The 27,542-nt window shown below is 56.5% G+C and overlaps 11 protein-coding genes across 11 annotated transcripts; 9 read left to right on the top strand and 2 right to left on the bottom strand.

Annotated features, from left to right (window-relative positions):
• Positions 1–862: 862 nt before the first annotated feature.
• Positions 863–1,381, top strand: PHYSODRAFT_306892 (hypothetical protein; the record flags this gene model as incomplete). Its single annotated transcript, XM_009539179.1, has 1 exon — positions 863–1,381. The coding sequence occupies one exon, from the start codon at positions 863–865 to the stop codon at positions 1,379–1,381; it is 519 nt and encodes a 172-aa protein (XP_009537474.1).
• A 178-nt stretch (positions 1,382–1,559) lies between these two features.
• On the bottom strand, positions 1,560–5,420 carry PHYSODRAFT_530724 (hypothetical protein; the record flags this gene model as incomplete). Its single annotated transcript, XM_009539178.1, has 5 exons — positions 1,560–2,302; positions 2,375–2,789; positions 2,874–3,794; positions 3,948–5,021; positions 5,151–5,420. 5 exons carry the CDS (start codon positions 5,418–5,420, stop codon positions 1,560–1,562), a joined length of 3,423 nt encoding a protein of 1,140 aa, XP_009537473.1.
• Positions 5,421–5,791: 371 nt separating this feature from the next.
• Positions 5,792–6,903, top strand: PHYSODRAFT_288971 (hypothetical protein). Its single transcript, XM_009539177.1, has one exon. The coding sequence runs from the start codon at positions 5,812–5,814 to the stop codon at positions 6,871–6,873; it is 1,062 nt and encodes a 353-aa protein (XP_009537472.1). The 5' UTR covers positions 5,792–5,811; the 3' UTR covers positions 6,874–6,903.
• A 565-nt stretch (positions 6,904–7,468) lies between these two features.
• Positions 7,469–8,476, top strand: PHYSODRAFT_319504 (hypothetical protein; the record flags this gene model as incomplete). The annotated part of the gene is made up of 1 exon (XM_009539176.1): positions 7,469–8,476. One exon carries the CDS (start codon positions 7,469–7,471, stop codon positions 8,474–8,476), a length of 1,008 nt encoding a protein of 335 aa, XP_009537471.1.
• Positions 8,477–8,523: 47 nt separating this feature from the next.
• PHYSODRAFT_530025 (hypothetical protein) lies at positions 8,524–9,147 on the bottom strand (the record flags this gene model as incomplete). Its single annotated transcript, XM_009539175.1, has 1 exon — positions 8,524–9,147. A coding segment is annotated over one exon (624 nt), but the record flags the coding sequence as incomplete, so codon positions are not given.
• A 745-nt stretch (positions 9,148–9,892) lies between these two features.
• Positions 9,893–10,994, top strand: PHYSODRAFT_352990 (hypothetical protein; the record flags this gene model as incomplete). The annotated part of the gene is made up of 1 exon (XM_009539174.1): positions 9,893–10,994. One exon carries the CDS (start codon positions 9,893–9,895, stop codon positions 10,856–10,858), a length of 966 nt encoding a protein of 321 aa, XP_009537469.1. The 3' UTR covers positions 10,859–10,994.
• A 134-nt stretch (positions 10,995–11,128) lies between these two features.
• On the top strand, positions 11,129–12,778 carry PHYSODRAFT_439851 (hypothetical protein; the record flags this gene model as incomplete). Its single annotated transcript, XM_009539173.1, has 3 exons — positions 11,129–11,458; positions 11,504–11,847; positions 11,935–12,778. Coding segments are annotated over 3 exons (1,518 nt in total), but the record flags the coding sequence as incomplete, so codon positions are not given.
• Positions 12,779–14,218: 1,440 nt separating this feature from the next.
• Positions 14,219–14,707, top strand: PHYSODRAFT_529677 (hypothetical protein; the record flags this gene model as incomplete). The annotated part of the gene is made up of 1 exon (XM_009539172.1): positions 14,219–14,707. A coding segment is annotated over one exon (489 nt), but the record flags the coding sequence as incomplete, so codon positions are not given.
• Positions 14,708–15,365: 658 nt separating this feature from the next.
• On the top strand, positions 15,366–18,359 carry PHYSODRAFT_319499 (hypothetical protein; the record flags this gene model as incomplete). Its single annotated transcript, XM_009539171.1, has 1 exon — positions 15,366–18,359. The coding sequence occupies one exon, from the start codon at positions 15,366–15,368 to the stop codon at positions 18,357–18,359; it is 2,994 nt and encodes a 997-aa protein (XP_009537466.1).
• A 580-nt stretch (positions 18,360–18,939) lies between these two features.
• PHYSODRAFT_530881 (hypothetical protein) lies at positions 18,940–25,242 on the top strand (the record flags this gene model as incomplete). The annotated part of the gene is made up of 3 exons (XM_009539170.1): positions 18,940–22,204; positions 22,328–23,012; positions 23,274–25,242. The coding sequence occupies 3 exons, from the start codon at positions 18,940–18,942 to the stop codon at positions 25,240–25,242; spliced, it is 5,919 nt and encodes a 1,972-aa protein (XP_009537465.1).
• Positions 25,243–26,200: 958 nt separating this feature from the next.
• Positions 26,201–26,941, top strand: PHYSODRAFT_306885 (hypothetical protein; the record flags this gene model as incomplete). The annotated part of the gene is made up of 4 exons (XM_009539169.1): positions 26,201–26,233; positions 26,305–26,536; positions 26,597–26,859; positions 26,927–26,941. The coding sequence occupies 4 exons, from the start codon at positions 26,201–26,203 to the stop codon at positions 26,939–26,941; spliced, it is 543 nt and encodes a 180-aa protein (XP_009537464.1).
• Positions 26,942–27,542: the final 601 nt, after the last annotated feature.

The raw sequence follows: 27,542 nt of genomic DNA, 5'->3' as shown, positions 1-27,542 counted from the left end.
TAAAAGGAAATCATCCTTTAGTCAAGTTGTAGCTTACGTTTGAAAGAGCCGCTCAATGTGGTCTAGCTGTCGCAGCGGTGTGGAATAACTACCCGAACGAAGCTCAAGTGTGGAGTTTTGCGCATTAGACGGTCGCGGTGGAGTTACTGCAAGCGGACTCTGAAGCAACAAGTCGAGCCGTTCTTGCTGGTGCTCCACCCACTGCTGCTGAACGTGCTCGATATCGCTGTAAATCAATTCCTTGGTGTCAATTGAACCAGGAGTGGGCTGATCGCTTTCGTGCCCCTCTCGATGTCTTGCAGATTGCTCGATCTGCCCCGTATCGCCGTCGGGTGTTTGGTTTTGACGCGGGGTGAATGCACTGTGTGCGCCGTAGTCAGTCTGGAGACACAAGTGTGTGAGCTCGAAACAAAAAAAATATTTGCTGCAGCCATGTTGCCAACCTACCAGCGAGATATCATGGCGAGTTTCACGAGCCTTCACTGGAACCAGAGACGCTAGGACTTGCCGTCGTCGGCAGTCGTTCGGCGTTGCCATCTATCGCAGCGCGCGTCATGTCCCGACTGAGGTTCGATCGAGATGGCCTATAAAAAAACAAAACTATTATCGGATGAAAAGTACTGATCGTGTCGCATCCCGGAAGGGCGTGACAAAGATCGCCGCAACATTCACTGCAGTTGACTATGAATCATGCGTTTGAACTTGCTGCCGGCTGATCTCCTGCTCACGACATGCAGTTGCCTCTCTGGGTTTGACGTCTAATACCTCTCGCACACCAACTCGTGGGCTCTCCGCGTCTTGTCCGACAACTCATTGTGGCAAAACCGCCTCGCGGTCGATTCAGAGATCAATACGCCGATACATGCAGGCTCGATCTCTCCAATTCGTCGACCACAACTCGAATTATAGGCGGCATTCGAAAAGTTCACAATTGGCCTATGCGCTACTGGAACCTCCCGACCTCCCAGTGTTTTGGAATCATCGCTTCCGTTTTTGGTCCGAGACTCACGACAGCTTCAGCTTCGACTTGTGGTTTTGCAGCCTCCCAAGCAACACTGTACAGCATTGTGGTGGGGTCATCTACGGCGCTCAGGCTAGTCGCGTGTCGAATCACCTTCACCAACGCTGCATTTCTGAGCAATTTGCTCTGGTTGACGCGGAGAGTAATTTGTACTGCTCGGTGCTCAACGAGAAGCGAGAAGTTCATCGAGTGACGCCCAACCGCTGGTATCATTTGGCACTTACGTACAACGTGAAACTTCAGCGTCAGGACGTTTACGTTGACGGAGGGCACGTGTGGGAGGCGTTCGGATCGTTGAGTGACAAGTGGCAAAGGTGCAAGTATGAACAGGTTGGCGCTTTGGGTTGGGTTTGTGTGTGAACGCAGCAGCTTCCAACATTGGTTATTTGAGCTTTGGGCGAGCAAAGAGGGAGGGAGGAGGAACTGCGTAGCATAACCATGCCTGAGAATCATCAATAAACAGACAGCACCACTCACCGTTCAGCTGATACTGCACACGACTTGTCTGTGTATTGCTGGGCAACTATTGTAGGCGAAACTACAACTTGTGCGACCGGAAGGTGGTGTCGCCCATCTTGAACTTAAACTTCTTCCCGCGGAACTGCTCGAGCGCGGCGTCGGCCGGACTGCTGGCGGCCGAAGCGAAGCCTCTCTTCCGGTCGTCGTCAGTCTTTCTGCCGAGTCCATTGCCGCCGTCGGGTCCGTTGAGTCCCGCAGTGTTGCCACCGCCACGACCCCCGCCGTTCATCAGCATCCGGTTTTTGCTTTCCTCCATCATGAGGCGAAGGCTCTCGTAGCCGCCGGCCCAGTTCGCCGCCTTGTCTTGGACAATGTGAGCCACAGCGATTGGCGTCGTCTCACCCCACACCTTCCGATACAGCACAATCAGCGCCACGCGCAGCCTCTGGTCCATCGCGGCAGTTGAGTTCATCAGATTCCACAACTCCTCCACGATGCGCTTGGCCGAGCTGCTGTCGTCACGAAGCTTGCTCAGGTTGGGGCGGTCAAACAGTCCTAGCACCTTGACCTTCTCGGGGCTCTTGAGAACAAACGACGTTGGCTCCTTCATCTCGATGTAATTCATCAGACCCAGCGTGTAGCTGTGGTCCCACGTGGCCAGCACTTCCTTCCCTACGCCAGGCGGGAACCCACGCATGCAGTTCAGACACACTTGGACAGCAAACAATCGGATCCCCGGGGACTGCTCGGCCTTCAACAGCTCACAAAGCCATAGCATCGCAGCCGTGGCGCCGTAGCTATTCGCTAGAAGGGAAGAGGTTGCTCGTGCTGATCCTCGGTTGGATTTCTGAGAGTAGCTCAGCCCCATCGACGATGAGCTCCCATCGACAACACTCTGACCGTTCGGGTTTTCGGCGAAATATAAGCGCAGAATGCTTTCGATCGCAGCTTTGCGCACGAGGTTGGAGTGCTTAGGCGACGCAAACGAGTGGAAGTTCACCAGCTTCTCCTCGCAGCGCCCGGCCAGCACCAGATTACACAAAGCCTCAAGACAGCACACCGTGATGGTCTTGTTGTAACTTGGCTGGACTTGGTCGTAGTGCAGGTAGCGCAGTATTTCGCGCACAACATCCCCTTCCTCAGAACGCGCAGGTCTGTCGACGGTTAATACAGATAGCGACAGCACGAGGTTGCCGATGTAGTAGCAGTCGTCAGCCACTTGCGATTGGTCGTCCATCTCCACGTAGTTCTTGGAGTTGTCGTTTTCGGTAAGTAGCTGGAGCAAGAACGTCTCGATCTCTGGAGGTGACTTGCCGTTTTGGGCTCGGATCATTGCTAGTGCCTTGGGGATGCTCTTCTTGATCTCGTACTCGCCAGCAGCGTAGTCCTGCACCTGAATCTGCTTGCTGGAAATCGACGCCTGCTGAGCCCCCAGAGCCTCGAGGATAACCTTACCACCGGAAGGTAAGAAATAGTTCGGCAGTGGCATGTCAGTGGCTCTGTCGAAGAAATGCTCTTTGAAGATTCGCACGAGGTTGTGCATCGCCTTCCAAATGGGGAGTTGTGTGTTCGCGTTCGTCAGCGGCGCGTGAATGGATTGCCAGATACCGAGAGACTGAGCAGCTTCAGCGCGCAACCGCCGTGAGTGCGTAGTAAGACCACTCATACACTCGGTGAGCACGCGGCAAGACATTACGTTCGGCTTTTCATGTGGTCGGTGGAACAGCGCCAATGCACGAGCCGCATGCACTCGCGACCCAACCTTCTTGTCGGACAGGAGCTGCTCCATCCAGTTGAAGTCCGGTTGATGCATCACCACATGCCGTAACCACGCACAACCCGTGTCGATCTTCACCCAGAAGACAGGAGTATCATTCAATCCCATGCCAGGACCACCAACCGACACGGAGTCGTCCGGATCTGCAAGTCCCTGGCGTTTTCGTCGTTTCTTGCGGACCTTCGAGTGGCACGGAAAGTCAAACTTGTGGCGCTTGTGCTCGATTCGTTTCTGGTAGGTGTACTCACTCGTATCCTCTACGATCGTAATCGTGATCGGGCCCGTGTACAGCTTTCCACCAGGAGGGATCTCCTGCTGCAGAACCACTTCGGCCTGCGTCTGTTTACGGTTGTACCAGTAACCCACAGTGAAGAAGGGCATTCCAGGCTCAATAATCCACGAGGTGAGGAACGATTTCGTAAGGTCCTGGCCTGGAGCCCCTGCAATCGTCTTCACTGTCTTCAGAAACGACAACGTCGTCAGCGGCTCAGTCGAAGCCGAAGTTCCCGTCGATTTTCCAGTTGAGGCAGAAGCATTCTCACCACTTCCATCGGTTGCTTCTTCATCTCCATCACGCTTCTTGTCATCCTTGCCATTTTCGTCATTCCCATCGCCATTGGTAGTAGACGCAGCATCAGCCCCCGCAGCTGCAGTACTACTAGCCGCGCCACCTGCGCCTCCGCCAGAAACCGCACGCTGAATTGCGATGCTCAAGTGCTTGGGGCCAACGCGCTGCTCGATCATGTGCAGCACGAGCGGCGCCTTCACTTCCAGCAGCGTGAGCGACAACGGGTCGTATTCCGAGTAAACATCCACCTCCGAAGACAGCAATGCCGGCGACTGCTGGTCCGTCGTGAGTTCCATCGTCGTCAACGCATCCATCGCCAACTGGATACGGTATCCATACTCTTCCTCGCCGTAGATCGACCGCGCGTACGTGTTCACCAAGTGTCCAATGACTCCAATCAGCACCCACGCGTCCTTCGTGCTCTGGATCCCCACAGCGCCTCCAATCCAGCTGCCCACGAGTCCCTTCACCTGCGCCAAGTGCGACGGCAGCTCGCGGTCGATAATCCTCGGTCCGTGCAGCAGATTCTGGTCCATAATAGCTCCTCCCGCGATGTACTGCAGTTGATCCGGTAAATCCTCCACGAACACCTGCTGGTACGTCTTGAACGGGTACGACGCCCCCAGGGCGCGCTCGAAGTACGTCATCGCCGACGCCAGCTTGGACGTGCAGTGCACGAGGTCCTCGAAGCACTCGGGCAGCGCGAAGTGCGTCATCCGGGGCATCTCGGGCGGCACATAAAGTCTGAAAGGTCCCACGGCGAAGCCGATGGACGAGCAGTTGGTCTTGGGGTTCACCACGTACCTAAAGGTGCGCCACTGCATGCCGTCGGCGTCGGGCTCCGGGTTGAGCACCTGCTGCACCATTTGGCCGCTGCACACGGCCACGCACCAGTCGGGCACCGTAAGCTCGATGCGGAACGTGCACGCGTCGCGCAGCGTGTCCCGACAGGGCATCCAGGAGCGCGCGCCGTCGCAGAGGCCGCCGAAAGGTCCGCAATAAGTGTACATGTGCGGCGAGCGCTTGGGCTGGTACTGCTCGTCGGGCAGCACGAAGCGGAGGCCGCCCGAAGGCTCTTCAATGTCGTACTCGATCCGCACGACCACGGGCTTGAAGCCCGTGGAGCTCTTGGGCAGCCGCTCCAGGTCCCAGGCGTCCAGTACCAACTTTTGTCCATGCTGCGTCCCAACTTCCGTCTCCTCGTCGTCGTCTTGGTCTTGGGACAAAGGTTGATCCCTGGTCAAGTTGCCCGAGTCCTCCTCGTCCTCCTTGAACGCAACCTCGCGCGGGATCTGCACGATGAGCTCGCCCTCCTTGGACGCCACGATGGCGCCGCGGTAGAACAGGTCGAACGTCGCCAGGTCGCGGTAGTTCTCGTCCACCACGTCGCCCAGAAAGTTAAGTTGCTCGAACGCCGCCTCCACGCCCTCGATGCGCACCGAGCACACGCGCAGCTGCCGCGCGTGCAGCCGCAGGACGCGCAGCTCGGGCGCGCGGGGCGCCAGCACCACCTCGGCCACGCCCGCCACGTGGCGCCGCATCACGTCCACGCGCAGCGCCACGCGCTGCTGCAGGTACTCGAAGTCGCCGATCATCTTGTGGGCAACAATAGCGCCGCGACTTCCGCCGAGTGCAAGTGAAGGACGCAAACCGGGATTATGTAAATGTAATGTGTCACGGTGAAGTTGCGACTATGTTGCGCAACGGAAAGAGCAGCAACTTAAACGAAGTTGAAGTTACCTTGACCAACCGATCCGTGCGCGCATTTGTTGGTGAATAGTTCTCTACACTCTACAGGTATTATTTATTATTTTGCGAACGATTGACGCGTGGGCATCACCCGTTGAAGTTGTATTAGCGCTATTACCGCGGCCTCATGGACATGCTGCCATGTGTCACATCCTTGCAGCTTGCAAGTCTCCGCAGGACGAGATCACTATGTCAGTATCTGATACGCACCAAGCCCCCAAGATCAAGGCCAACACGATGGCTCTGCAGCTGCTGGACGCGCTGGACGCCGTGGGCTGCTTCCTGACGGGCTGGGACCTTTTCCAGCTCTCCCACGTCAACGCGCAATGCTGGCGGCACTTCTCGCAGCCCTCGCACTGGAGTCAACGACTAAAGGCCAAGAGTCCACCGGCCTGCAGCCCGAAGAGGGCGTACGCTCAGGCCCGGTCCTTCGCGTTCGAAGGCCTGCGCCTGGACGAGCGACTGCGCCACTGCGGCGGTATGGACGGGTCCAGCGTCGTCGTCGTGCAAGACGCTTCAACAGGAGACCCATTCACAGAAATCTTCACACACGGGTCGTCCTTTGCAGTGGATACGTGGTTCAGCCTGCTGGATGGAGAAGACGACGGCGTGTTGACTGGGGGCGTCCTATTCGGCGGCCAGTCCCCCTTGATGCGCACTTGCACGTGGACGAACCACCACGTCGCGTTCGTCGGAGTGGACGGAGACCACAACTTGTTCTGCTCCATGCTGGACGGTGCCGCCAATTGCGTGGCTACGGGCATTGACTTTGGGCGATGGTATCACCTGGTGCTATCGTACGACCGTGGGGTGCAGAAGGTTTATCTGGATGGACAACTCGTGAGTGAGATGGAAGGGGTGCTGCACCACTCGTGGCGCGAACTCTCACAGGTGCAGATTGGCACGGGCTTTGTATCGTCCTTTTGGCGACAGAAGTCGAGCTTCCAGTTCGACACGAGGCCCAGAAGTGTTCGCACGTTCTGCGGGTGGCACAATTTCCACGGACTGGTGGACGAGTTCCGGATTTGGAGGGGAGCACTGAGTGAGCGAGAAGTTCTGGCGCTAGCAGGGTGCCAGGAGGGGCCTCTAAGGTCGCAAGCTCCGTGGTTCTCCCTACGACAGGAAGCTTCTTGCTTACGAGTGAATCGGGTACCGTGCACAAGATCATCGGAACGCATCGCCGAGCTCCATAGGCGTCCCCGGGTGTTGGAGTGGAGGTTGCAAACTGCGTTTGTGGGATGCTGGCAGAGTTTGCACAGCTATTTGACGGGGCTACCTTCAGCAGTAGTCAGCAGGTAATCGTACAAGTAGCAGAATTCCGTTTGATCATACCAAGTCATCCGTTTGATCGTGTGGTTAAGAACCGTAAGTTCGGGTCGCGTCATCTCCTACCTGCTATACGAAGTACTCCTACCTAGTCAAATGTGATGTTCTCCACGAGATAACTTTTGGAGGCTTTTCGTTTCCGACAAATCCGTAATTGGGGGGGGGGGCAAGCACAGCAGCGTTCACGGATGGAATCTTTGCCGTGTTAATACCGGACAACTCTCCCGGCGTGACCTCGTTGCTGTGCAAGGTGTTGAAGATGGCCTTCTTCTCGAACAACGTCTTCACCATCACCTCCCTCTCAGCAACTTTCGCTTGCTTCAACTCCTGACCAAAGTTGGATTTGGCCAGCGCCTTCACCAACTTTTGGGTGAGCGTAGTCGCGCTGTTAGTGCGTTTGGTGGGTCATGCAACCTACTTAGTCAGCAGAGCACTATCGGGCTACATGCGGGTTGAAGACATGCATCACTTTTCACATGGAAGAAGAGTAAGGAGCTGGTCGTCCTTTCTTCCTTTGGTGATTCTTCGCGAAGACCGTTCACAGTCCGAAAGGCCTCACCAAGACGTCATGTGGCTTCACGTGCTGTCGGTGGACAACCTCCACGCGATCTCCAGTTTCCTCACGGGCTTCGACGTCTTCAACCTCTCGCACACCAACTCGTGGACGCTCAGCGTCTTGTCGGAGGACTTGTACTGGCAGAAGCGCGTGTCCGGATACCATTCTCTGGGAAGGAAGCAGAGCTGGAAGCAACGGTATCTACAGGAACGGTCCCTGGAGTTCGTGGACCCTCACTCGGCGGACAAGTACATCCACGGGATGCTGCTGGGCCGCAACCGCTCTCGAGTGGCGTTCGCGAAACTGGAGCGTCCTCCAGCTCCTGGGAGTTGGCGCGGCAGCAGATTCGACCTTCGCCTGGAGAAGGACTCGAGCTTCAGCTTTGACGTGTGGTTCTGCCTCTTCCCTGGGAGCGCCAAGCAGCCCGCTGGCGGTGTCATCTACGGATTCCAGGCTGATCCTGCTAGCTACGGTGTACCAGGAAGCAACCCGGGTAACCTTGTGATGGTGGACATGAAGCTGAACCTGCGCTGCTCCATCCTGGATGACAAGAAGGTCGTAGCTCAAGCCCTGAAGCCGAACTGCTGGTACCATTTGGCGCTCACGTACGACGTCGCCCTTCAGCGACAGATAGTGTACCTCGACGGGAAGGTTGTGTCGTCCGAGACCGGCACGTTGAACAGCATGTGGCAGCGACACCCACACGAACAAATCGGCACAGGCTTTTGCCTCAATACCACTGGAAGTGATCACATGCCGCACTCGAGGATGCGCGGCGGATGGTACTCGTTCTACGGTCTCATTGACGAATTTCACGTTTGGAGTTCGGTGCTACCCGCCGACGCTGTCGCTGAACTTTCGCGCTGCGGACAACCCCGCGGCTTCTCGACCATCGCAACGATCAAGCGCCCTCATGACCGGCATGGCTCCTGGATCAACACGCGCGCTGTTCGGTGCACGCGTCCAGCTGAAGGCAAGAGCGTGGTCATTGACTGGCGTGGCAGCAAAACGCCGGCTTAGCTACATCCAAAGTCCAGCTTGCATTCATTACGATAATTCTACGTTACTTATGAAGTCGCGAACAGCATGCGATAGCTTCCGGCGGTCGACAGCTCCTCGTCGAACTGTCCGAACAGCTCGGTAATTTCAGCGGTTGTCATAGTTGTTTGATCTCGTCTGCGCTCGACTGTAGTCTTAGCGCCTTCCTCATGAGTTGGAGCCTCGGGTTGCTTGTTATCACTCTCCACGTGGGGAGCTGCAACGGGCTTCGTGCTCTCCACACGCCCAGCAGAGTCACGCACGATCTTTGCTGTACTTTGTCGTGCCACTCTGTCCGACACGCTCACTTCCGCTGGCCGAAGCAGTATCGGCAGCTCCTTGGTCACCTCCTTGGTCACCTCCACCACCTTCGTTTCCACTCTCGGCTGCAGGAAAGTGTCCATGACGGCGCCCTTGAGCTCCAACAGCTCCGTCTGCAGCGCCTGCAGCTCCAGCCCCCGAGTGAACTGCGTCGCCGACGAGCTCGCCTTGGTCGCTGCGGCCTGATTCGTCGTTGCTTGTTGCGCTGTGACGTATTTGGCCACACGCACGCTTAGCAATTCGGCCGCCTGCTGGTACTGAGTCTGCTGGTCCTTCACCACATTCAGCAGCGCCTCCACGCGCGAGTGCATGCGCTGTCTGCGCTGCAGCTTCTCCGTCTGATAGTTCAGCGCCAACTGCTGCTCCTTGCGGCGCTTGAACTGCACGTAGCCGTAGCCCAGCAGAGCCAATAGTAGCGCCACAGCTCCATACTTCTTCACGGCCAGCTGCAGCAGCCTCAGGGGCGACTTGGGGGCTGCCAAAGCTCGGTCTGATGCCTGCAGCGCGCGCGCGTCAGCGCTGGACGCCAATTGTTCGGCCGTTCGACGCGCCAGTTGCGAGAGACCATTGCGGCGCTCCACGCTCTTGAGGCACTGGGTGATCTCCTCCGGGGACAAGCCCTGCAGCAGGCATGCAGCGGATTAATAACTGCTGAGAGGGGTATTACTGAGAGGGGTATTACTGAGAGGAGAGTTTGTGCTTACCTTCTTCTCTAAGAAGTCCACGCGCTGCGCGAGCGACAGCGCGCGCACCGTCGGGTGCAGCAGGAACTGCTCGCACTTCTGCAGCAGACTCGGGTCGCGCGCGGCGGCCATGGCGACGCGCTGGAGACGCAGCGAGTTCTGAAGCAATTTGGCTGACGTGAACAACGATGATGGTGTGTCAATACACAATGATGGTTTTGTCGTGCATAACTTGTACCGTTTCGGAGGTACATTTGTGTAGAGCCGGTGTACCAATTGCTGCGGGACAACTCCGCTAACCTCAAGCTGCCCAGCGGAGCGTAGAGAGATGCCGCCGGCGTTCAGTGCAGCAACAAGCGAGGGGGGCGTCATGGTGCCGGAACGACCGATCGACATGGAGATGCAAGTGGATCCGGTGGCTGTGTTCATTGCGTCGTCGTCCAACGCCAAGAAGCGCGCATTGGAGGCGATGCAGAGTGATGGTCGCAAGGAGGACACGCCCGACCGCACGTCCAGCGAGGACGAGCACCAGCGAGACACATGCGCGGTGCACGCAGACCCTGGACTTCCCCCGATGGTTCCCGTGAAGGCTGCAGCCAAAGCTGCGATGAAGCAGCCTCCCAAGGCGCTGGAGCACGAGGTGGCGACGGTGCACTCGCCCGTGGGAGGAGCTCAAGTTCTCCCAGAGAAGGAAGCCCAGGAGAAGGATGAGGCGGAGACTGCAAAGCCTGTGGCGAAGCCCCCAAAGCTGCCGCCTCTTGGGCTGAAGGGCAAGTTGAAGGCCAAGGGGGCAACGGGCAAGAAGGCAGCGGCCAAGCCGGATCGGCGGAGGAAGCGGAAGGCGAGAGCAGAGAGCGAGTCCACCTGTATCTCGCAGTCGTCAGCGCAAATGCTTTTCCGGTGCACGTGCCAGCTTCTGCGGTCGCAGACGCTGGACTACGACGTGCGAGCTTGGGAGATGGAGGACCGGAACGCGGCGCAGGCCAAGGAGATTGAGCAGTGGGAGAAGAGAGTGCGCAGTCTCAAGCGCGAGCTGCAAGAGTACGCGGGCGAGTCCGGTGGCTATCCAACAGAGTCGGCAGGGATGGCGCTGATTGAGGCGGACCCCAGTGCATATGCCGCGGCTGGACCGAGGGGGATGGAAGAGCGCAACAGACTGTCAGCAGCCATGGCCTCGACTCCTGCCGCGGCTTTTGGAGAGGGCGCAGCGGTTGATGCCTCGCTGCCACCAACAGTCGCCGCCGCTGAGGCCAAGCTGCAAGAAGAGCTGCGCAAGCGAACGCAGAAGGTGAACGAGTTCAGCCGCAGCGTGCCGGGCTTCATCGAGTCGCTGGACGAGCAGCTCCCGCGCCCTCTCTAGGCTGCTGCTATCTGTCCTGAGCAGGCAAGTCGACGTTATTTTATTTCGAGTTCTCGGGTGACTGGCTCAGCCGATGCGTGTCAACGTTGTTAGTTCAACCAGGCCAATACATTCTCGCAGTCATCGCGATCTTTTCCACATGATGCTTCAAGCCCACGATCTTTCATCTATCCTGTTAACAATGCTGTTTCACAGGTGTCGTGAGATGGATGGTATGTATCCATGTCGCCGATCCGAGCCAAAAGCCAACTGACGGAGCATTCCGCAATAATGGCCTGGGGCAAGAGCAAGACCCGCCGCGGCTCGAGCGCCTCTGCGTCCTCCGCGCCTCGCGCTTCGTCCTCCGGCGGTCGCGGCGGTCGTCGCCGCCCACCCGGAGAGCCCACGGAGCAGGACATCGCGCGCAGCATCCAGCAGAGCGCCGTGCGCGTGCGCGTCACGCTCCAACTAGCGGCCGCAGAACTCGACTCGCCGTCTCTGCGCGGCGTTCTGGCCGAATTCGAGCGCGATCTGGAGGCGCGACGCGGCCCTGCAGTCTCTCGCAGCCTGGACGCGCGCGTGGAGCTGCTGGAGTGCGGGCTGAGCTCGTGGCAGCAGCTGGTCGAGCTGCAGCGCGTCGTGGCGGCGCTCAAGCGGCCTTTGCAGCACCAGCAGCTCGCGGCAAAGACAACGTTGCGTCACGACGCCAAGTACGATGAGTGGACGCTGGCTTTGGGCTTCACACGGGCGTCGGAGGATGCTCTCTGGGCGTTTGCGAGCAGCCTCATGCTGAGACTTAAGAGCAGTGGGGTGCTTTCCAGAGTGCTGCTGCCCCCGCATCGCCTGACGCTGCCGCTGGCGTCAGCGTTCGTCGAGTTTGGGAAGGGGGAGATCGGAGAGTATCGATGGGAAGGACAGCAGACGTGGACGCAGGTGGTGGTGGAGGGCGTCGGAGAGCGGAGGGAGGAGATCCAGCGCGTGCTGCTACCCCCCACTCGTGACGATTCTTCGTCGGTGAAGAACCCTCTGGGTGATCTGCGTTACCCAGAGCTTGTGCCTGTTGTGGACGACATGCTTGACGGCAATAAGGATCCTAGAAAACCTGTTGTGGTCATTTTACGCGGCATTCCCGGGAGTGGCAAGAGCACGTTGGGAAGAGAGATTGGGGCGATCTGTCGAGAACGTGGTGCGGCATTCACGGCGTGCTCAGCAGACTTCTTCTTTGAGACTTCTCGAGGGTATGTGTTTGATGTCAAGAAGCTTGGCGCAGCTCACAGCAAGTGCAAAGGGGATTTCACGAGGGCGGTCCATGGAGATACGCCACGCAACCAAGGCGGTGGTAAGCAGCGTCGACCCCATCAGCATGTTGTTCTTGTTGACAATACGAGCACGCAGAGGTGGGAGTATGAACCGTACGAAGAAATTGCTCGGTCGATTGACTGTCACGCTCACATTGTGGAAATGAAGTGTCCGGACGTTCTCACTGCCTATCGAATGGGTCAGCGAAATTCGCATGGAGTCCCTCCAGACAAAGTGGTTAGCATGTTCATGCGGTGGGAAGAAGACCCGCGTGCTCAGGTTTTTACGCCGCAGTTTGAACATGCTGCGCTTACTGCGAATCCTCTCTCGGATGGCGAAGTTGGTGGAGTGACCTACCTTGGCCTCTTTCTGGACGAAGAGGCCCAACAGAAGATGCTGGCAAAAGTACCGCTTGAACACCCCAACAAGCTAGCTGATCACGTGACACTGTTTTACCGACCCAATAAGCAGTACACCCGAGACGCTGAACTTGGTGCACCGTTTACTGTTCGTGGAGTTGAAGTTGTTCAAGACGAACACGGCCAAACACTTCGGGTGGAGCTGGATGAGCAGCTACCGTTGCAAATGAGGAACAAAGTGCCACACATCACGATGTCGACGCAAGACGGTGTAAGTGCATCGTATTCGAACGGTTTGCTGGATAGTAAGGCAGCTACTCGAACGACTATCGACCCGCCGATTGAGCTCACCGCGCGCGTTGGAGCTGCTCTCTTTGTTCAGAACCAAAGGGTGATCACAACATCATCACCGTTTGCTGGAAAGGAAAATGTGTCGAAAGTGACTGCAGCTGCGCCAATGTGCTCGAGGCTATTTATTCTATACGTCACTGAGAATGACATCATGGATTGCGCTGCAGACGACGCGACCAAGCTATTGTGGCGATCTCAAGTACTGCACCACATGGGCTCTCAGTCTAATGCACGCCGCATGCTATGTGTTCAAAGAAATCCAGCTTCGTTTTCGTCGCCGTCACTTTCAACATTGCTGGAAAGGCTACAAGACCAATTCCTGCTCGATCCAATCCATCATTTCGACGATATGATTGGAATTCCTCATCCCTGTTCATTACAAGAGTTTGGAGGTGTCATCAGCAAATATCTGGATCAGGTTGACGCGATAAACCAGGTTCAAGTTGTGATGACGCTGGTGGAACCTATGCAGACTACAGAAGAGGCCTCTCCAATGCAATTGCCCCTTAAAAATACGGCATGGAGCATTATTAGGGTTGGATTTCAAGGTAAAGTGGTGCAGACTATCGCTTCGCTGACGCCTGCATGCTCCACCATCACTTCTGTACTGGATTTGTTCGGCGTCAACATTGAGGAGGAATCTCGGAGTGCAATCTTTGCTGGTGTGAGAACCGTTGACGATGCGTGGTCCCATGTTCTTGGGGCAGATGATCGGCTAGCAGTTCAACGAATCGATACGACTCTTTTGGGATTAAGTTCAAGTGTTGTTGAGCTGTGTTTGGTATTTCCGAGCGAGGCTGATCCAATCGAACTGGCGGGGCTAGAGGCGAAACTATCGAGGGCACTTGAGCACGCGCAACGAGTTGAATGCGTTGTTGGCACGTGCGTCCCTGGCCAGTTCTACTTCAACCTACGCAGTGCATCGAGCTATACACCAGTATTCTGTGTGCGAATTGCGACTCAGCAAAAAGACTCGGATGAAACGAAGATTGCTGCGCAATTACAGTTCTGCGAACGTCACGGTCGGTCGAGGCGTGAGGTTTTCGATATCGAAGCGTACACTGTACTAACTGCACTCCTTCGTGCGATCCTTTTGAAGCGGTGTGGGAACTTGCTCCCAAGCACGTGCCGTCTATCCTCGCTGGTCAACCTTGTTGGAGAGCGCTTAGTACTGAGCTACCTGGATAGCATTTCTGGAGCAGATGCAAGGCCCACAGCAGAGGACGTCACGTCGGGCCGCATTATTTTCTCGCTGTATGGCCTGCTGACCTATCTGTCGACTTTGGGTTCGGAGGGGTGGAATGCTGCATTTGGGGAGTCACTGCTAGCTCTTCAAGGCAGCGAGGACGCGCAGACGACGTGGAGGAAGACGCTAGCAAACGTAATGCGGGACTGCAAGTCGGTGCTGGCGCCCAGTGGCTGTTTTAGAGAAGTATTGAAGGAGACGAGTTCGCCCAACCCCCATGATCACCTTCGAGTCCTCATGTCGCTCATGAAACCAGACATCAATGGAGCAAACGATGCGACTCTTGTGCGCTCCTACATTGAGGTGCCGAGCCGATCAACGTGGAGTCAATTGCATTCGCTCGCGGGCTGCGACAAGCTAAGGCACGCGGCGGCGATGGTGTTGCATCAAGACGACAGCGATGAGTGCAATGGCGACAGCCCGGAATTTTTCTTCTGTGCGCCAAGCCTTGTTGCTCGCCGAGTAGACGTGACGGCTTCGTCGCTTGCGGGGCTGCACAAGATCATAGCGAAGCTGCGTGCGCTTGAAGCTGAAGATTCTGATGGTGCGCCGCACTTCGGCGAGTTCGTGCTTCGTCGAGCAGAGACCGACGAGGAGCTGGAAGACCTGCACTGAGCAGTAGCAAGAGAGGCCCCACGATGGGAGGTCAGGTATGTACATGTAGGATCCACAACGCGCTAGGATAAGATTACGCGATGCTGGAACTTGCGGACGGCGAGGGCGGACAAACAGCGAGTGAACGATTGATGCAGTTTGGGCTAACGCTGCCCGCCTTTAGCAACGAAATTCTCGAGATGGGTCGCGGCATCCGTGCGGGTGCCGCGCAGTATTTAGTGCAGACAGATCCAGCCAGCTAAGCGAAGTAACCCTCCCTTTCGTTCCTCCGGTTCACCCGAAGTCACAGCTGCAGAATGCTGAAGGCGACGCCGTCAGGATAGGTGCCATTACATTACGACTTTTCTGTTCGAGTTACATACACTGCGCTTCAGCTTCAAGAACGGCCACGACGAGGCGACGCGGATATTACGGTCCACTCCACGCTTGGGCAAGTCTCTCTTCGCAGAGTCACATCTCACGATCTCCACGGACGCTCCCTAGACGTCACGCGCGCGATATCGTGCGTGCTCGCCGCCCGTGGCCCCAGCTCGAAGCTCGCTCGCTCGCGTTCCTTCGATCTGCTGGACATTCCAGCTTCTTTATCCTTGACCCAGTGACCGACCGGTCGGTCCTACCTTCCCATTACGGAATCCTGGACCTTACCTATCCAGCAACGATGGAGCCCGCGCTGATGGCGATGCAGTCGCTGTGCGAGCGCTCGTGGGAGCTGCGGCCGCTGTGCGAGACGCTACTGGGACGGCTCGTGGCCATCTGCGGCTACACGGACCACTTCCGCCAGCAGAAGCCGGCGCCGACCGACATGAGCCCCGCCGAGTCCGAGTGGCCGACACAAGTGGACGCAGCGCTCTCGCGCTTCACGCTCCTGCTGGAGAGTCTTGCTGCCACCGAGTGCGCCGTGTTCCGACTGGCCGTGGCCCCCTCCCCTGTCCGTGAACTGCGCTCGCTGCACGTGTGGCTGGACGCGTCGTTCCGCGGCCTGCACGCCGAGCACGTGGATCCAAACGCGTCCTGGGCGCTGGAGTGGGAAGAGGAGCTCGAGCGCGTGGAGCAGGCGCTGCAACTGGCGGCCAGAGTGCAAGTGGATGCGGCAGCTGGAAGCTCGGACAACGAGCAGCGCGAGCTGATCGCAGTGGTCAAGTTCGCCTTCAAGCAGGTGCAGGACGTGACCAGAAGAACCACGAAGAAGAAGAAGTTGGGGCGCAGCTACGCCGGCAGCAACGACGGCGCAGCGGAAATGCAGAAGGACGATGGAGCAGAGCTGTTCCCGGATCACGAGGAGTCTCTGCGCGTGCTGTTCCGCAGGCTCGTGCGCGTCTGTGGCGTCCAGGTGCCTGTGCTGCCGTCGTGGTTCCTTTCTCCCGCCGAGGTGGCGTTAAACCCAGCCACTCGCTTCCGCTCGGGACCCCAATGCCAGATCACAAGTGCGTGTTGGATGCGCAGTCGTGGCCAGCGGATGGGTGGGGTGCAGCAGCTTCTCATCAAGCAGCTCGTTGCTGGTGGACATGGAGCTGACGCGAAGTCCGAGGCAGCCCTCCTCCAAGCGGTTGAGGCCGTGCGGAAAGAAACCGAATTGCTGCGTGATGTTGTATGCCACCCGCACGTACTGCAGCTAGCAGGAGCGTCGACGTTTGGCTCACAGCCGTTCATGGCGTTTGTGAGCCCATGGGCCGCTCCTGAGTCCGGATCAGCTACGGTGACATCGCTGGAAGACTACCTTAACCTGTCCGTGGATCATCGGCGTCAGTTGTTCCGACTGCTTGCGCAGGCTGCTACAGGATTGCAGAGCTTGCATGAAGCGTCTCTAATTCACGGCGATCTCTGCTGCGCGAATATCGTCGTTGGAGATGATGGCCAAGCCAGACTCGCGAACCTCCGTTCGTTTTCACTTTCGCGATACCGAACGGAGACAGAGTCGGAAGCAACTTCAACGTCAGCTTATCAGGCAGGATCACTCAGATGGCAAGCCCCGGAGCTACTGAGAGAACACCCGAAGGCCGACCTCGCGTCAGATATTTATGCATTTGGAATGACTCTGCTGGAGGCTCTCTCGGAGGAATTGCCCTGGGGATTCATGGCTGATGACGAGGTTCGCGAGCGAGTGTTGGCAGGCAAAATGCCCCCTCCTCCGGTCGGAGTGGAAGAAAATGTTTGGTCGCTCGTCGAGGCCATGTGCGATCCTGATCAGGCTGCAAGACCCGACGTGAATACGGTCGTCGAGGAACTGCAGGCGTTAGCTGAAGAGGAGCGTCAGCGTGACGGTGACGACGCGAGTTTTGAGGATGATACAGCTCCTGCATTACCGCTGCATCGAGTTTCCAGTGCGGACTATGTGCGAGTTGCTGCTTCTCCTTTCGTGGGCCCAACAAATAATGTGCTGAATGTCCCGGAACTTGTGCGACACCTGAGTAGCCCAACAGCGAAGAAGGTTGTGCAGCCTGCGGCCGTAGGTATTCCCGTCCATGAGCTTCCTACTTCGCCACACCGTATCGAGCCTGAACAGACGACACCGACAGTAGCAGTGGTGGAACTTCGACAGAAGTGGCTGGGCGTGAAGATCAACTCGATCGGCAACCGCGTGGTGGTGAGCAAGTTCCTCCGTGCTGAGTCGGGAGCTGCCGGTGAAATCGAGGCCTCGGGTCGTGTGGAGCGTGGTGATATTATCGTGGCGATTAATGGGCAGAGCGTGCGTGGCCTGGACCGGCTTCAGATTGGTGCCATCGTCCAGAGCTCGCCGCGGCCTCTGGAAGTGGCTTTCAAGCGTGAGCCGCGACTGCTGACAGACTCGTTCCGTTTCCGCGGACTAGCTATGGACCCGCGCTGGCGAGACCGAGGCTCTGCATTGCCACTGCCGGCATCACTGAGCCACATACTCGCCGCTAATGGAGATGAAGCTGGAGGTAACGCAGATCCGTTCTCGATCGAGATGTGGTTCTCGCTCGCCGAGCATGGCGACACGTTCCTGGGAGGCATTCTGCTGGGAGCGCAAGACCTCCCGTTCCAAGAGACGAGTGATGCCAGCGGATGGCCCTACGTGCACCACCAACTGCTATCTATCGACCCCATGGGCAACCTGTGGTGCTCCTTCCTCAACCGACCGACGCCAATTTGCGTGGCACGCGAGCTCTCGCCGAACCACTGGTACCACCTCGTGGTGACGTTCGGCGGAGATGCCGGATCGGACAGCGCCAGCTTCACCAGGAGCGATCAGCCCGCTCAGCTCCTGAGCGTATACCTGAACGGAGAGCAGCGCGTGACGGACAGCGGCGCTCTGCTCGCCGACTGGGCCAAGCTGCGCCACGTGAACGTCGGATCCGGGTGCATCAGTGGACTCGCGCCTGCCAAGCCGGAGCCACACTTCTCCGGCTGGTTTGGCTTCAGCGGCCTGGTGTTCGACATGCGCGTGTGGCGCCGCAAAGAGCTCTCGGGCGCCCAGGTGCAGCTGCTCTTCCGCGGCAGCAGCGACTTCGTCGACGACCCGAGCTACTCCCTGCGGCGCGACCTGCTCGGCGAGCACGTGGACCAAGTCTCACCCGACGTCCGGAGGAAGCGATCCAGCTCCGCGCGTGCCGCCAGACTGCAGGGACCTCCTTTCGCCGAGCTCGTGCGCACGACGTGGCCTCGCCAGGTCGGAGCTCACGTCTACAGCTAGAGAAGAGCGAGCATATTGGCTACCTGGTATGTGTCGTGCAGTGTTGTGGTCCGTAGGTCGCTAACCAGTTGAAACCTACGATACGTAAAGAGCTCATGGTCCTCTCAGTCTCTTAGCCCGATAACGAGTTTGGTCACTGCAACAGTGACTCGTCATGGGATCAGTTCGCATTCAAGAGCTCGTCACATCTCCCCCAAACTGATCTTGCTGCTATCTTTCCAGCACAACTTGTCTCCCGTTCACTATACTTCCATAAACTATGTGCGCCACTCCATCTTTTCTTTTCGCTACGACGGGCGTCCCAACATTTTCGCATCTCCGCGCCGAGGTGCCGTCGAGAGCTCAGCTTGTCGAGGCGTCTGCGCGTCCCTCAGAGCCCCGCTCGCACCGCCCAGCACCTCATCGTGCGCGCTGTCGTCTGCGCTCTCCAACGCATTGCGAATCGCTGCGAGGCGCGCGCTGCCGCCGCCGGAATCTTCGTCGACGCTGAACGATGTCGCAGCTGCCAGCCTTCGACTCTCCAGCGACGCTGCGGCGCTTCCTGCAGACGCAGAACATCGCCGACATGAACCACGACATGATGGCGCGCTTGCTGTCGGAATTGCGGCGTCTGCCGGCGCTGGGGGGCAGTGGGGAGACTAATTCAGTACCTCTCGAGCAGGTGGGCGACTTCCTGGACGCCATCCTTTTGGCGCACGCGGACAGGGTAATGATTCAAGATAATGCAGCACCATCCAACATGGCTACACTGCTGCAGAGTGATGGTCAGCTGCCGCCCGTGACGCGCGACGCGTTCTTCGAGCGCTTCAAGCCGCGTAGCAGCACGCAGACGCTGTGCGGCTACCTGTTCCAGCGCAACGACATCGTGTTCAACTGCAAGACGTGCCAGTCGGACGAGACGTGCGTGCTGTGCCTCAAGTGCTTCCAGAACGGCAACCACGAGGGCCACGACGTGTTTTTCCACCGCACGAGCCCCGGAGGCGTCTGCGACTGCGGAGACAGCGAGGCCTGGGCCCCCGAGGGCTTCTGCGTCTACCACGGGCAGAGAGACGGCGATGCGGCGGCCAGTTCCAGCAGCGAGAGCGCCGGATCGCTGCCCGAGGACATTGTTCAGGTGGCGGACGCGCTGTTCACGGCTATTGTGGACTTTTGTGTGGAGATGGCCAAGCGCTCCATGCAGGTGTTCGACGCCGAGTTCGTGGACGCGCACGGCCGCCAGACGCTCAACGAGCTGCGGGGTCTGGTGCAGGAGCGAGGCTACAGCATGGAGGACGCGCAGAGGCTGGAGAAGCAGTTCCACGTGCGGATCTGCAACGACGATGTCCACTCCGACGAGGATTTGATCCGCTCGCTGTCGCAGAAGCGCATCTCGAGGGCGGAGGACCTCGTGCGCGCCATTGACTCGAACGGGTCGGAGATCGTGGCCCATAATTTGACGCTGCGGGACGCATTGACGCTGATGCAGGCGCTGAAGAGTGAAGGTTGGCATGTTTGTGTTGTACAGGACACGTTTATTCACGACGAGGATGTGCTGCTGCGCGTGACGCAGTGGGTGAAGGCGATCTGCTCGCTGTCCAAGCAGCTGCACGTGTTGTTTTGCGATAAATTGTTTGCTACGACCGGCCAGAGCAAGGAGCCGATCCAGGTCATGTTCCTCTCGGACCCGTACTTCCGGAAGGATATTGTGCTGGAGCTGTATGAATTGTATCTCAAGCTGCAGGGCGACAAAGACCCGAAGCTGCAGTTCTCGATTGTGTTCCTGAAAGTGTACAACCGGATGATGCTTAAGTATTTCTGTGGCGTGGGCACGCGCGAAGAATCGCTGTTTCAATATGGAGTGCAGATTCTCACGACTCCATCCATCGTGCACCACTTGGCGACGCTTGGTCTGCTGGATATGCTGCTGGATACGATCAACACGGCCCTTGAGATGGCGCGCGCTCCCGCGCTGCCGCCTCATCAACACCAGGGAGTTCACCATATCTTGGATTGTGACCACCCGCTGCTCAAATTCAAGCGCTACCACTTCGTGATTGAAAACTTTGGATATGTGTTGGGGATTCCAGCTATGTCGAGTGCCTTGCTTCTCCGCTCTGATTTGCTGGATAAGTGGCTGGACGGACTTGCAGAAATTCAGGGCCTTGATCCGCAGGTGCGGATACAGGATGGCCGCGCGCACGTGACTTACGAAACCCAATCCTGGCTGACCGCGTTTGCGTTCCACGCCAACATCAGTAAAATTCTTACGTTCATTTCCAAGGGGCTTCGCTACCACGAGGCTGCGGACACAGAAACTCGCAACCGAGACCGCGAGCGCATGGTATTTAATATGCTGGAAGGTTTCTGGGACCAATTGGATCGTGCCGGCATGACCACGACTCGACTGAAGCTTTTCGTACCACCATGCGGACGGTTAATGGGCTCTACAGACAGGATTGTCAAGTATGACGTCTCGACGCAGCCCGTTTCATTTCATAATCCTCTTCACGGACTACTTGCAAGTTTTCTTATTGAGAGCTTGTATTACGGTCCACCGCCCGCTCCTGGAAGTGCCGTTCCTTGGATCACGAACTGGGGTGCGCTTCTCGAGCGATCTATGGCAAAGGTGTTGAACGGCGCCGAAGGAGAGGAGCAGAACGACTTCGTGCGACATCAGAAAAGTATGTTGATTTATGGAATGATGGAGTATCCGCTGCGCTCTCTGGTTCTCTGTGCGCAGATCAGTTGTGGACTGTGGATTCGTAATGGGCAGAATATGCAGCGTCAGATGTTGAACTACACGAGCCCGCCGTGGTGCAGCGAGCTGCGCGACTTGGACCTCTTCCTTGTGCAGGTGAGCTCGACAATTGTCGGTTTCCCGAAGTTTTTGACGATCTTTTTCGATCGTTTCGGCCTGTCGGAGTGGCTTCTTGCGTGGGCAAACGTTCGCAACGCTAGTGACGAGAGCTCCGGTATTTCTGCTCGCGAGGCGAATTCCGGTGGCGCAGAAGACGAGAAACTTGTTGGAGTTCTGGAGGCTGCGCTGCTGCAGTTGATTTGGATTGTAACCGAGCTCACTCCCCCGTTGGATGCTATTGAGCAACGAGATACGGTGCTTCGTCGCGAGATTATCCATCGCTTGAGTCAACATCCGTGCCGTCTGTCCGAGTTGCTGGACCAAACGACGTTCGTCGTTTCCACGCCGTATGGTGGCATCTCAGCTCGGCAGGAGAAGCAGCATCTTACTCGTCTAGAACGCGTATTGGATGAAGTTGCGGATGAGCAGGTTAAGCGTTCTGTCATGGTGGCTCCTCTTGGTGACGGCGCAGGTGATGATGATAGCATGGGCGATGGCGCGATGGAACCCACCAAGTACATTCTGAAGAAGGAGTACTATAAAGAGTACGATCCATCCTTTTATCACTTGAGCCGCTCCAGCCACGAAAAGGCCCAATTTGCCCGACAGGAGGCTTTGTTCAAGACGTGGAAGGTAGAAGATCCACCTATCCCGTTGGTGGCACAAATTCCGCCTCCCCATTTGTCGTTAGGCACGGTGCGGTTCCTTGTGCTGGAGAAGGGTCTGCTGAGCATCTTGCGCCTCGTACTGGAAGACGCGAACTGTCCTGCTGATGGCAATTGTGAAGGCACAAGTTGCACTCCTGGAATGAAGAGGACGAACGTTATGGTAGTGCTGCGCACCATTCACCTGATCAACCTGATCGTCCTTGTACTGAAGCGTGGTGCCGGTGGCTCTGCCCTGCCCCAACAAAACGAGGTCGTGCTATCCGAGAGTAAAAGACGCCAGACTCTTGCGCTGTTGCGAAATGGCCCTGAGGCGTTTGAAGAGGCTGACACAACATCTCGTGGTAAGAAGCGCGTGAAGAGACAACCGATGTCTAGTGATGACGGGGATGTACAAATGAGTAGCGATAGCGACCAAGGCGACATGGGCGAAGTGAAGGATCTGAGTATCGTCGGGTTGTTGGTAGCGCTTTCGAAGGACATGGTGAAGCATGATTTTGAAACGTCCAAGTCTACGGTCTCGGCGATTTACTGGATCTTGAACGAGTTAGCGGCACTGGACCGCGTCATTCACGCCTACGTTGAGCTTAAGGTTTGGAGCGGTATGAAGAAACATGAGGAATTGGTGGCTGAGAATGGTATGTCCAAGGCGCAACTCAAGAAGCTCCATCAGCAGCGAGCTATCGCTGCGATGATGGCGCGCCAGAAAGCTTTCGCCCAGTCAAGCGCCTTCGCTGAGATGGATGACGACGATCAGGATGACGAAGACGCCGGTGGATCTGGATCTGGCAAGTTTGGCATGGACTCTGATGAAGCTACTCACGATGTGCCTGGGCATACGATTGTGTACCGTCCGCCTCCTCCGCCAGACTGCATTATTTGCTCTCAGAAGGAGAAGGATGAACCTATCATGTACATTGGTCACGCGCAAATGAGCCGAGTTAATGCTCATGCTCTTGAAAACATTCCTGGAGATGTGGAGACTGCTGTCGCTGAGGGGAATAACGCCAACGATAGCAGCAGCAGTACGCCGTCTACCTCTGCTGCTGGGGCGACAGTGTTCCCGCCGCAAGTTCACTTATCGCTGTGTGGTCACGCTGTCCACCTGCACTGTTGGCAAAAATATTTCGAATCGGTGCGGGCCCAGTCTCGGTTCAACCTTGAGCACAGCCAGACAAACATTGCGTTCGACGCGCATTTTGGCGAGTTCCTGTGTCCGTTGTGTCAAGCACTTAGCTCCATGCTTGTGCCGTGCCTACCGATTTGCCCGCCATTAACGTTGGCAGACCAGGAGCGTGATCGCGACGCCATGGAGCGAGTTTTTCAGTCCAAGCAAGATACGACAAGCATTCTGTCGTGGTTGTCCGATGGGTTGCCCAGTCGGTTGGAGGCTCTAGCCTCTGAGGACGACAGCATGAGCGATGGTGAAGAGGAGGGCGATGAAAGGACGCGTGAAGACAATATCCGAGCGATGAACCAGTTTGCCGTGTCTTTCCTGGAGGCTATGCTGCGTTTCCAACCGGAAATGACGCACCTGGCAACAGCGATGAGTGCGCTGAAGAAGGGGTTCTTCTCAACAGGGCCGCAACTGACGCACTTGATATGGTCATCTGTGGCTTCGACGATCACAAGCACTCAGCTGAGTGGCATTTCTTCTGCTATCTACTCGTTTGAGGCGTACACATCGTCTAAGAATGGACAAAAGGGAAGCAACTGGCGGACAAACTCTGCGAATCGACCTAACGGCGGCGGCACTGGCCCCGCGACTGCGGCGTCTTCATTTTCGTCGCTGAGAATCACCAACATCCTAAACCCAGCAGTGCCGTGCCTCAAAACTCGCGTCGCTGTGTCTCTGCCCGAAGCGCTTGACCCTCAGCTGGATCAATTTACACCCAAGGACGACAGCAAGCTCAACGTGCTGCTTCGGTCGCTTCGACGAGTGCCGCTGCTCTTCACTAACCGTCGACGAGATTTTTACCAGACGATGTGCCACCCGATCGCACAGAACCTTCGACTTTCGTTGGGGCCTGAGCAGTGGTTAGAGACGTTGTCACAGGGGCCACCTCTGCAACTTGGTCAGCCCATCCTGGGCCAGGATCTGTTTTACCTGTGTGTGGCGATCTGTAGCAGTATGCTGACGACGAAGGCCGATATTCTGGTTACGATCCGGTCACTGTGCGTGCTGTACATGGCTCAGGTGCTCATTCAGCTAGCTCAAATGGAAACTGAAGACGAAGACGACTGTCTCGAGGAAGAGCAGAACGAAGCTAAGGGAAGGAATAGTGCCAGGAATGGCGCCACAAGCGACGATGCGTCCCCAGAGCAAATGGAAGAAATGCAACGTGGACTCGAGACACTTATGGCTCGTCTTGCACAAGATGCTGGTGTGATTTTGGTCGTGGAAACGGATGAGCATGCTACTTCCCGTCGCCGCCCAGCCCCTCAAGGCCGACAGCTCCAGCTCCTGTTCAAATCGTCGTGCTTGGCGTTCATGCGGCAGGTGACACTTTTGTGTCGTGCATTTTTCCGTGGTGATCAGGACCCTGATGCGTCGTGGAGTGCCAATTTCGTGAGCTCCCTGCGGCTTAGCACTAACTACCACGACATGTGCCAACAATTGGGGCTGCCCAGGATTACCCAGCTTCTGGCGGACGAGGCGCTTGTGGAGTACCTCCTGCGGGCTGCGCGTGAGCTTCGTGTTCGTCCTACTGCTGCTGCTGTATCCGATGAGCTACAGACTCGCTACAAGCAGCACGGTCACGCTGAGCCGCTTATCGAGGCTCTTCAAGGGCTGGCCTTCAAGGGCTCCGCTGAACGGGAACTGCTGGTCACGCGTGGAAATCTGCGCGAGATGCCGAAGCTGCCTCTTCGGTTGGAGCCCGATGCCCAGCAGCACAAGAACCTGTTCCACTTTGCCAACATTCGACTCGTGAAGCTGGCGTCTTCGTACACCGACCTGCACTCGGAAGTCCTGGGCAAGAGCAAGTGCAAGCAGACGTGGAAGACGGTGGAGAACCCAGCGATCTGCCTCGTGTGCGAACAGGTGCTTTGCGCTGGAACAGAGTGCTGTCGACGACGCAGCGACGGCATGGGCGCCTGCACGCACCATGCCATCACGTGCGGCGCCGGCGTCGGACTCTTCTTCCTCATGCGCTCGTCCTCAGTGCTGCTCGTGTTCGGACCTCGGAGCTCCTACTTCGGCTCGCCGTACCTCGACATGTTCGGCGAAGAAGACATCAACGTGCGTCGTGGCCGCCCGCTGTACCTGAACCCCAAGCGCATGAAGGCTCTTCAGGCGCTGTACGCGAACCATCAGCTGGCCAACGAGGTCGCGCGCAATCGCCGGACGTCCGACCAATACATTCGCAATAACTATTACTGAGTGCGCTGGCATAGATATATGACCGTGCTCGATAATCATCAACAAACACAAGTTTTACAAGACAAAATTCCAGCTTCGTGGACGGGTCGTTGACTAGTACAAATTTTGTCTCCGAAATACTTGCTGCTCCTCCAGTCAAAAAGTATGAGGACGATGTAGCAGGTGTCCAAAACTTGTGGCCCATTAAAAAAAACTACTCTTTCAAATTGGTTAAATAGAAACTTTAATCGACTTTATCTTCTCTCGCGATGAATGTAAGCTCTATCATCGAGCTTATATATACTTAGAGAGCCTCTATAAACCACAATAGTGCGGTACTTATATATCGGTTGCTTAGGAGACGAGCAACATTCCTGCTAGCGTCTCATAGTCTAGGATGCGGAAAGCGAGCAATGCTGCTGCGGTTTAGCTGACGAAAGCTCTGCGGTTCAACAGCGTGGGGTGCCCCGTGGACGAATTGGCGAAGAGGTAAGAGGACGAGATGCATCAGTCATATACTATGACTGCCTGCTAATACTGTACGTAAAAGGTTTTCCTCCTCACAGACAAGTGAAGAGCTCATCTCCAGTACAAAACTCTATGTCGAATGGCGTGCGTTCGAGTGAGGGGCCCTATCACCACAGATTTGGAACCTACCACCAGTGAAAAGGAAATCATCACCATTGATTTGGGTGGAATCGCTCACCATTAAATTGGCCCAAATCACCATTGGATTGGGCCGAATCACCACTATGTGCATTTGCAAACATGTTCACACTGTAGGGACGTTTATATTCATTCCGCACGAATATTTATAAAAAGAGAAGAGCGGAAGCTCTCATCGTGTTCTTGTTTGCAAATTATTTTTAGCGCAGACAAGAAACCCAAGTACGTCTCTTCACGAGCGTGGCATTCTTCGCTTCACTTAGTTGCCCTCTTCCTACGGTCCACGGGATTCCCGTGCTATTTGGCTGGAAGTATGAGGAGCCCGCCCACACAAGTGATAACTACAGTAAGTATTGTACGGAGTATGTCGACAACTATGGCAAGTACTTATCTACGCCGTTAATTGTATGCAAACAGACCTCCGTCGGCAGCGGTCAACCTCGCCGACGTGGCGAAAGAGTTCCTTGGGTGGAAATATGGAATTCTGAAACGAGCAGTGACGCTACTCTCGACGAGTTTGTGGATTCGCTGCCCAGCCGCAGTCGTCAACGGAACGATAAAGTGCCGAGGTGTACTCTGGACCACGCAACCTATGATGAAGACGAGACCCTGATGACGCGGCATCCGATGCGCAGAATCGTCACGGAGTGTACGTCAGCACGCTGTAGTGAGAGGGGGGTGAAGTGTCAGTGTCGGTACAGGATACTAGCTTGTGAATCCAGCTCTCTGGCGACGGTCTGCGTGGATGGACATCACACAATGCCTGATTCATCCGTCGAGTCACCCACAGCTAAGACCATCCCGATGTCCGACGCAATGAAGGCAGTCATCGACGAGCGACTATCGGATCACGTATGGTTTACGCCTGTCGACCTGTTAGGGATTTTGTGCAAGAAAATAAAGCGTCAGACGTTGGCAGGACCCGCACCAGTGTTGAGTCAAGTTCAAAGCTACGTCAAGAAGTGGAGAAAGGTTTACAAGCGAAAAGCTTTACAATCTGTTGTTGCTTTGTGTAGCACACACATGTACGACGCTGCAGAAGACAGACAAGTGACTAGTGATAAAATGATTCTTCTCTGTGACACCAAGACCGATAACAACCAGTTGGTTCCCAGTATTGGCACGGGCTCCAAGTTGTCGCCCTTTCGTATTGGAGTCACATGCCACGCCCTGTTAGAAACTTATGTCACTGTACAACGAGATCCGCGGTGCACGACGCTGCTTCACATCGATAGCACCCACAGCATCGTTAAACAGCGCTATCCCGTCTTCGTGTTTGGGGTTCGGACTGCCGGTGTAAGGTTTTCCCGATTATTTACTTTTGTACTTCTCAGCGCACTGGAGTTGATGTGGAATGGTGCATCAAGTTTACCAAGCGCATCATCTGGGAGAAGTTCTTAGTCAGTTTTTCGCCAGCGTTCGTCATGTTCGACGCGGATAATGCACAATACAACGCGTGAAAAGCTGCTCTACCTGGCTCCAAGTTTTTAATGTGTTGGTTCCATGTCTGCCAAAATGTGAAAGACCTCACACAAGGCAAACGGGAAGCAGTGACCATTGATATGATTTTTCGCGACCTCAACAATCTCCACTACTCCCGAAATGAAGAAGAATATTTGAAGAGGAGGGAGAACGTGCTTGCTGCGTGGCGCGCA

This window comes from Phytophthora sojae, assembly GCF_000149755.1.
Source record: "Phytophthora sojae unplaced genomic scaffold PHYSOscaffold_13, whole genome shotgun sequence".
In the NCBI taxonomy this organism is placed as follows: domain Eukaryota; phylum Oomycota; class Peronosporomycetes; order Peronosporales; family Peronosporaceae; genus Phytophthora; species Phytophthora sojae.
This window is presented reverse-complemented; position numbering and strand designations above follow the sequence as displayed.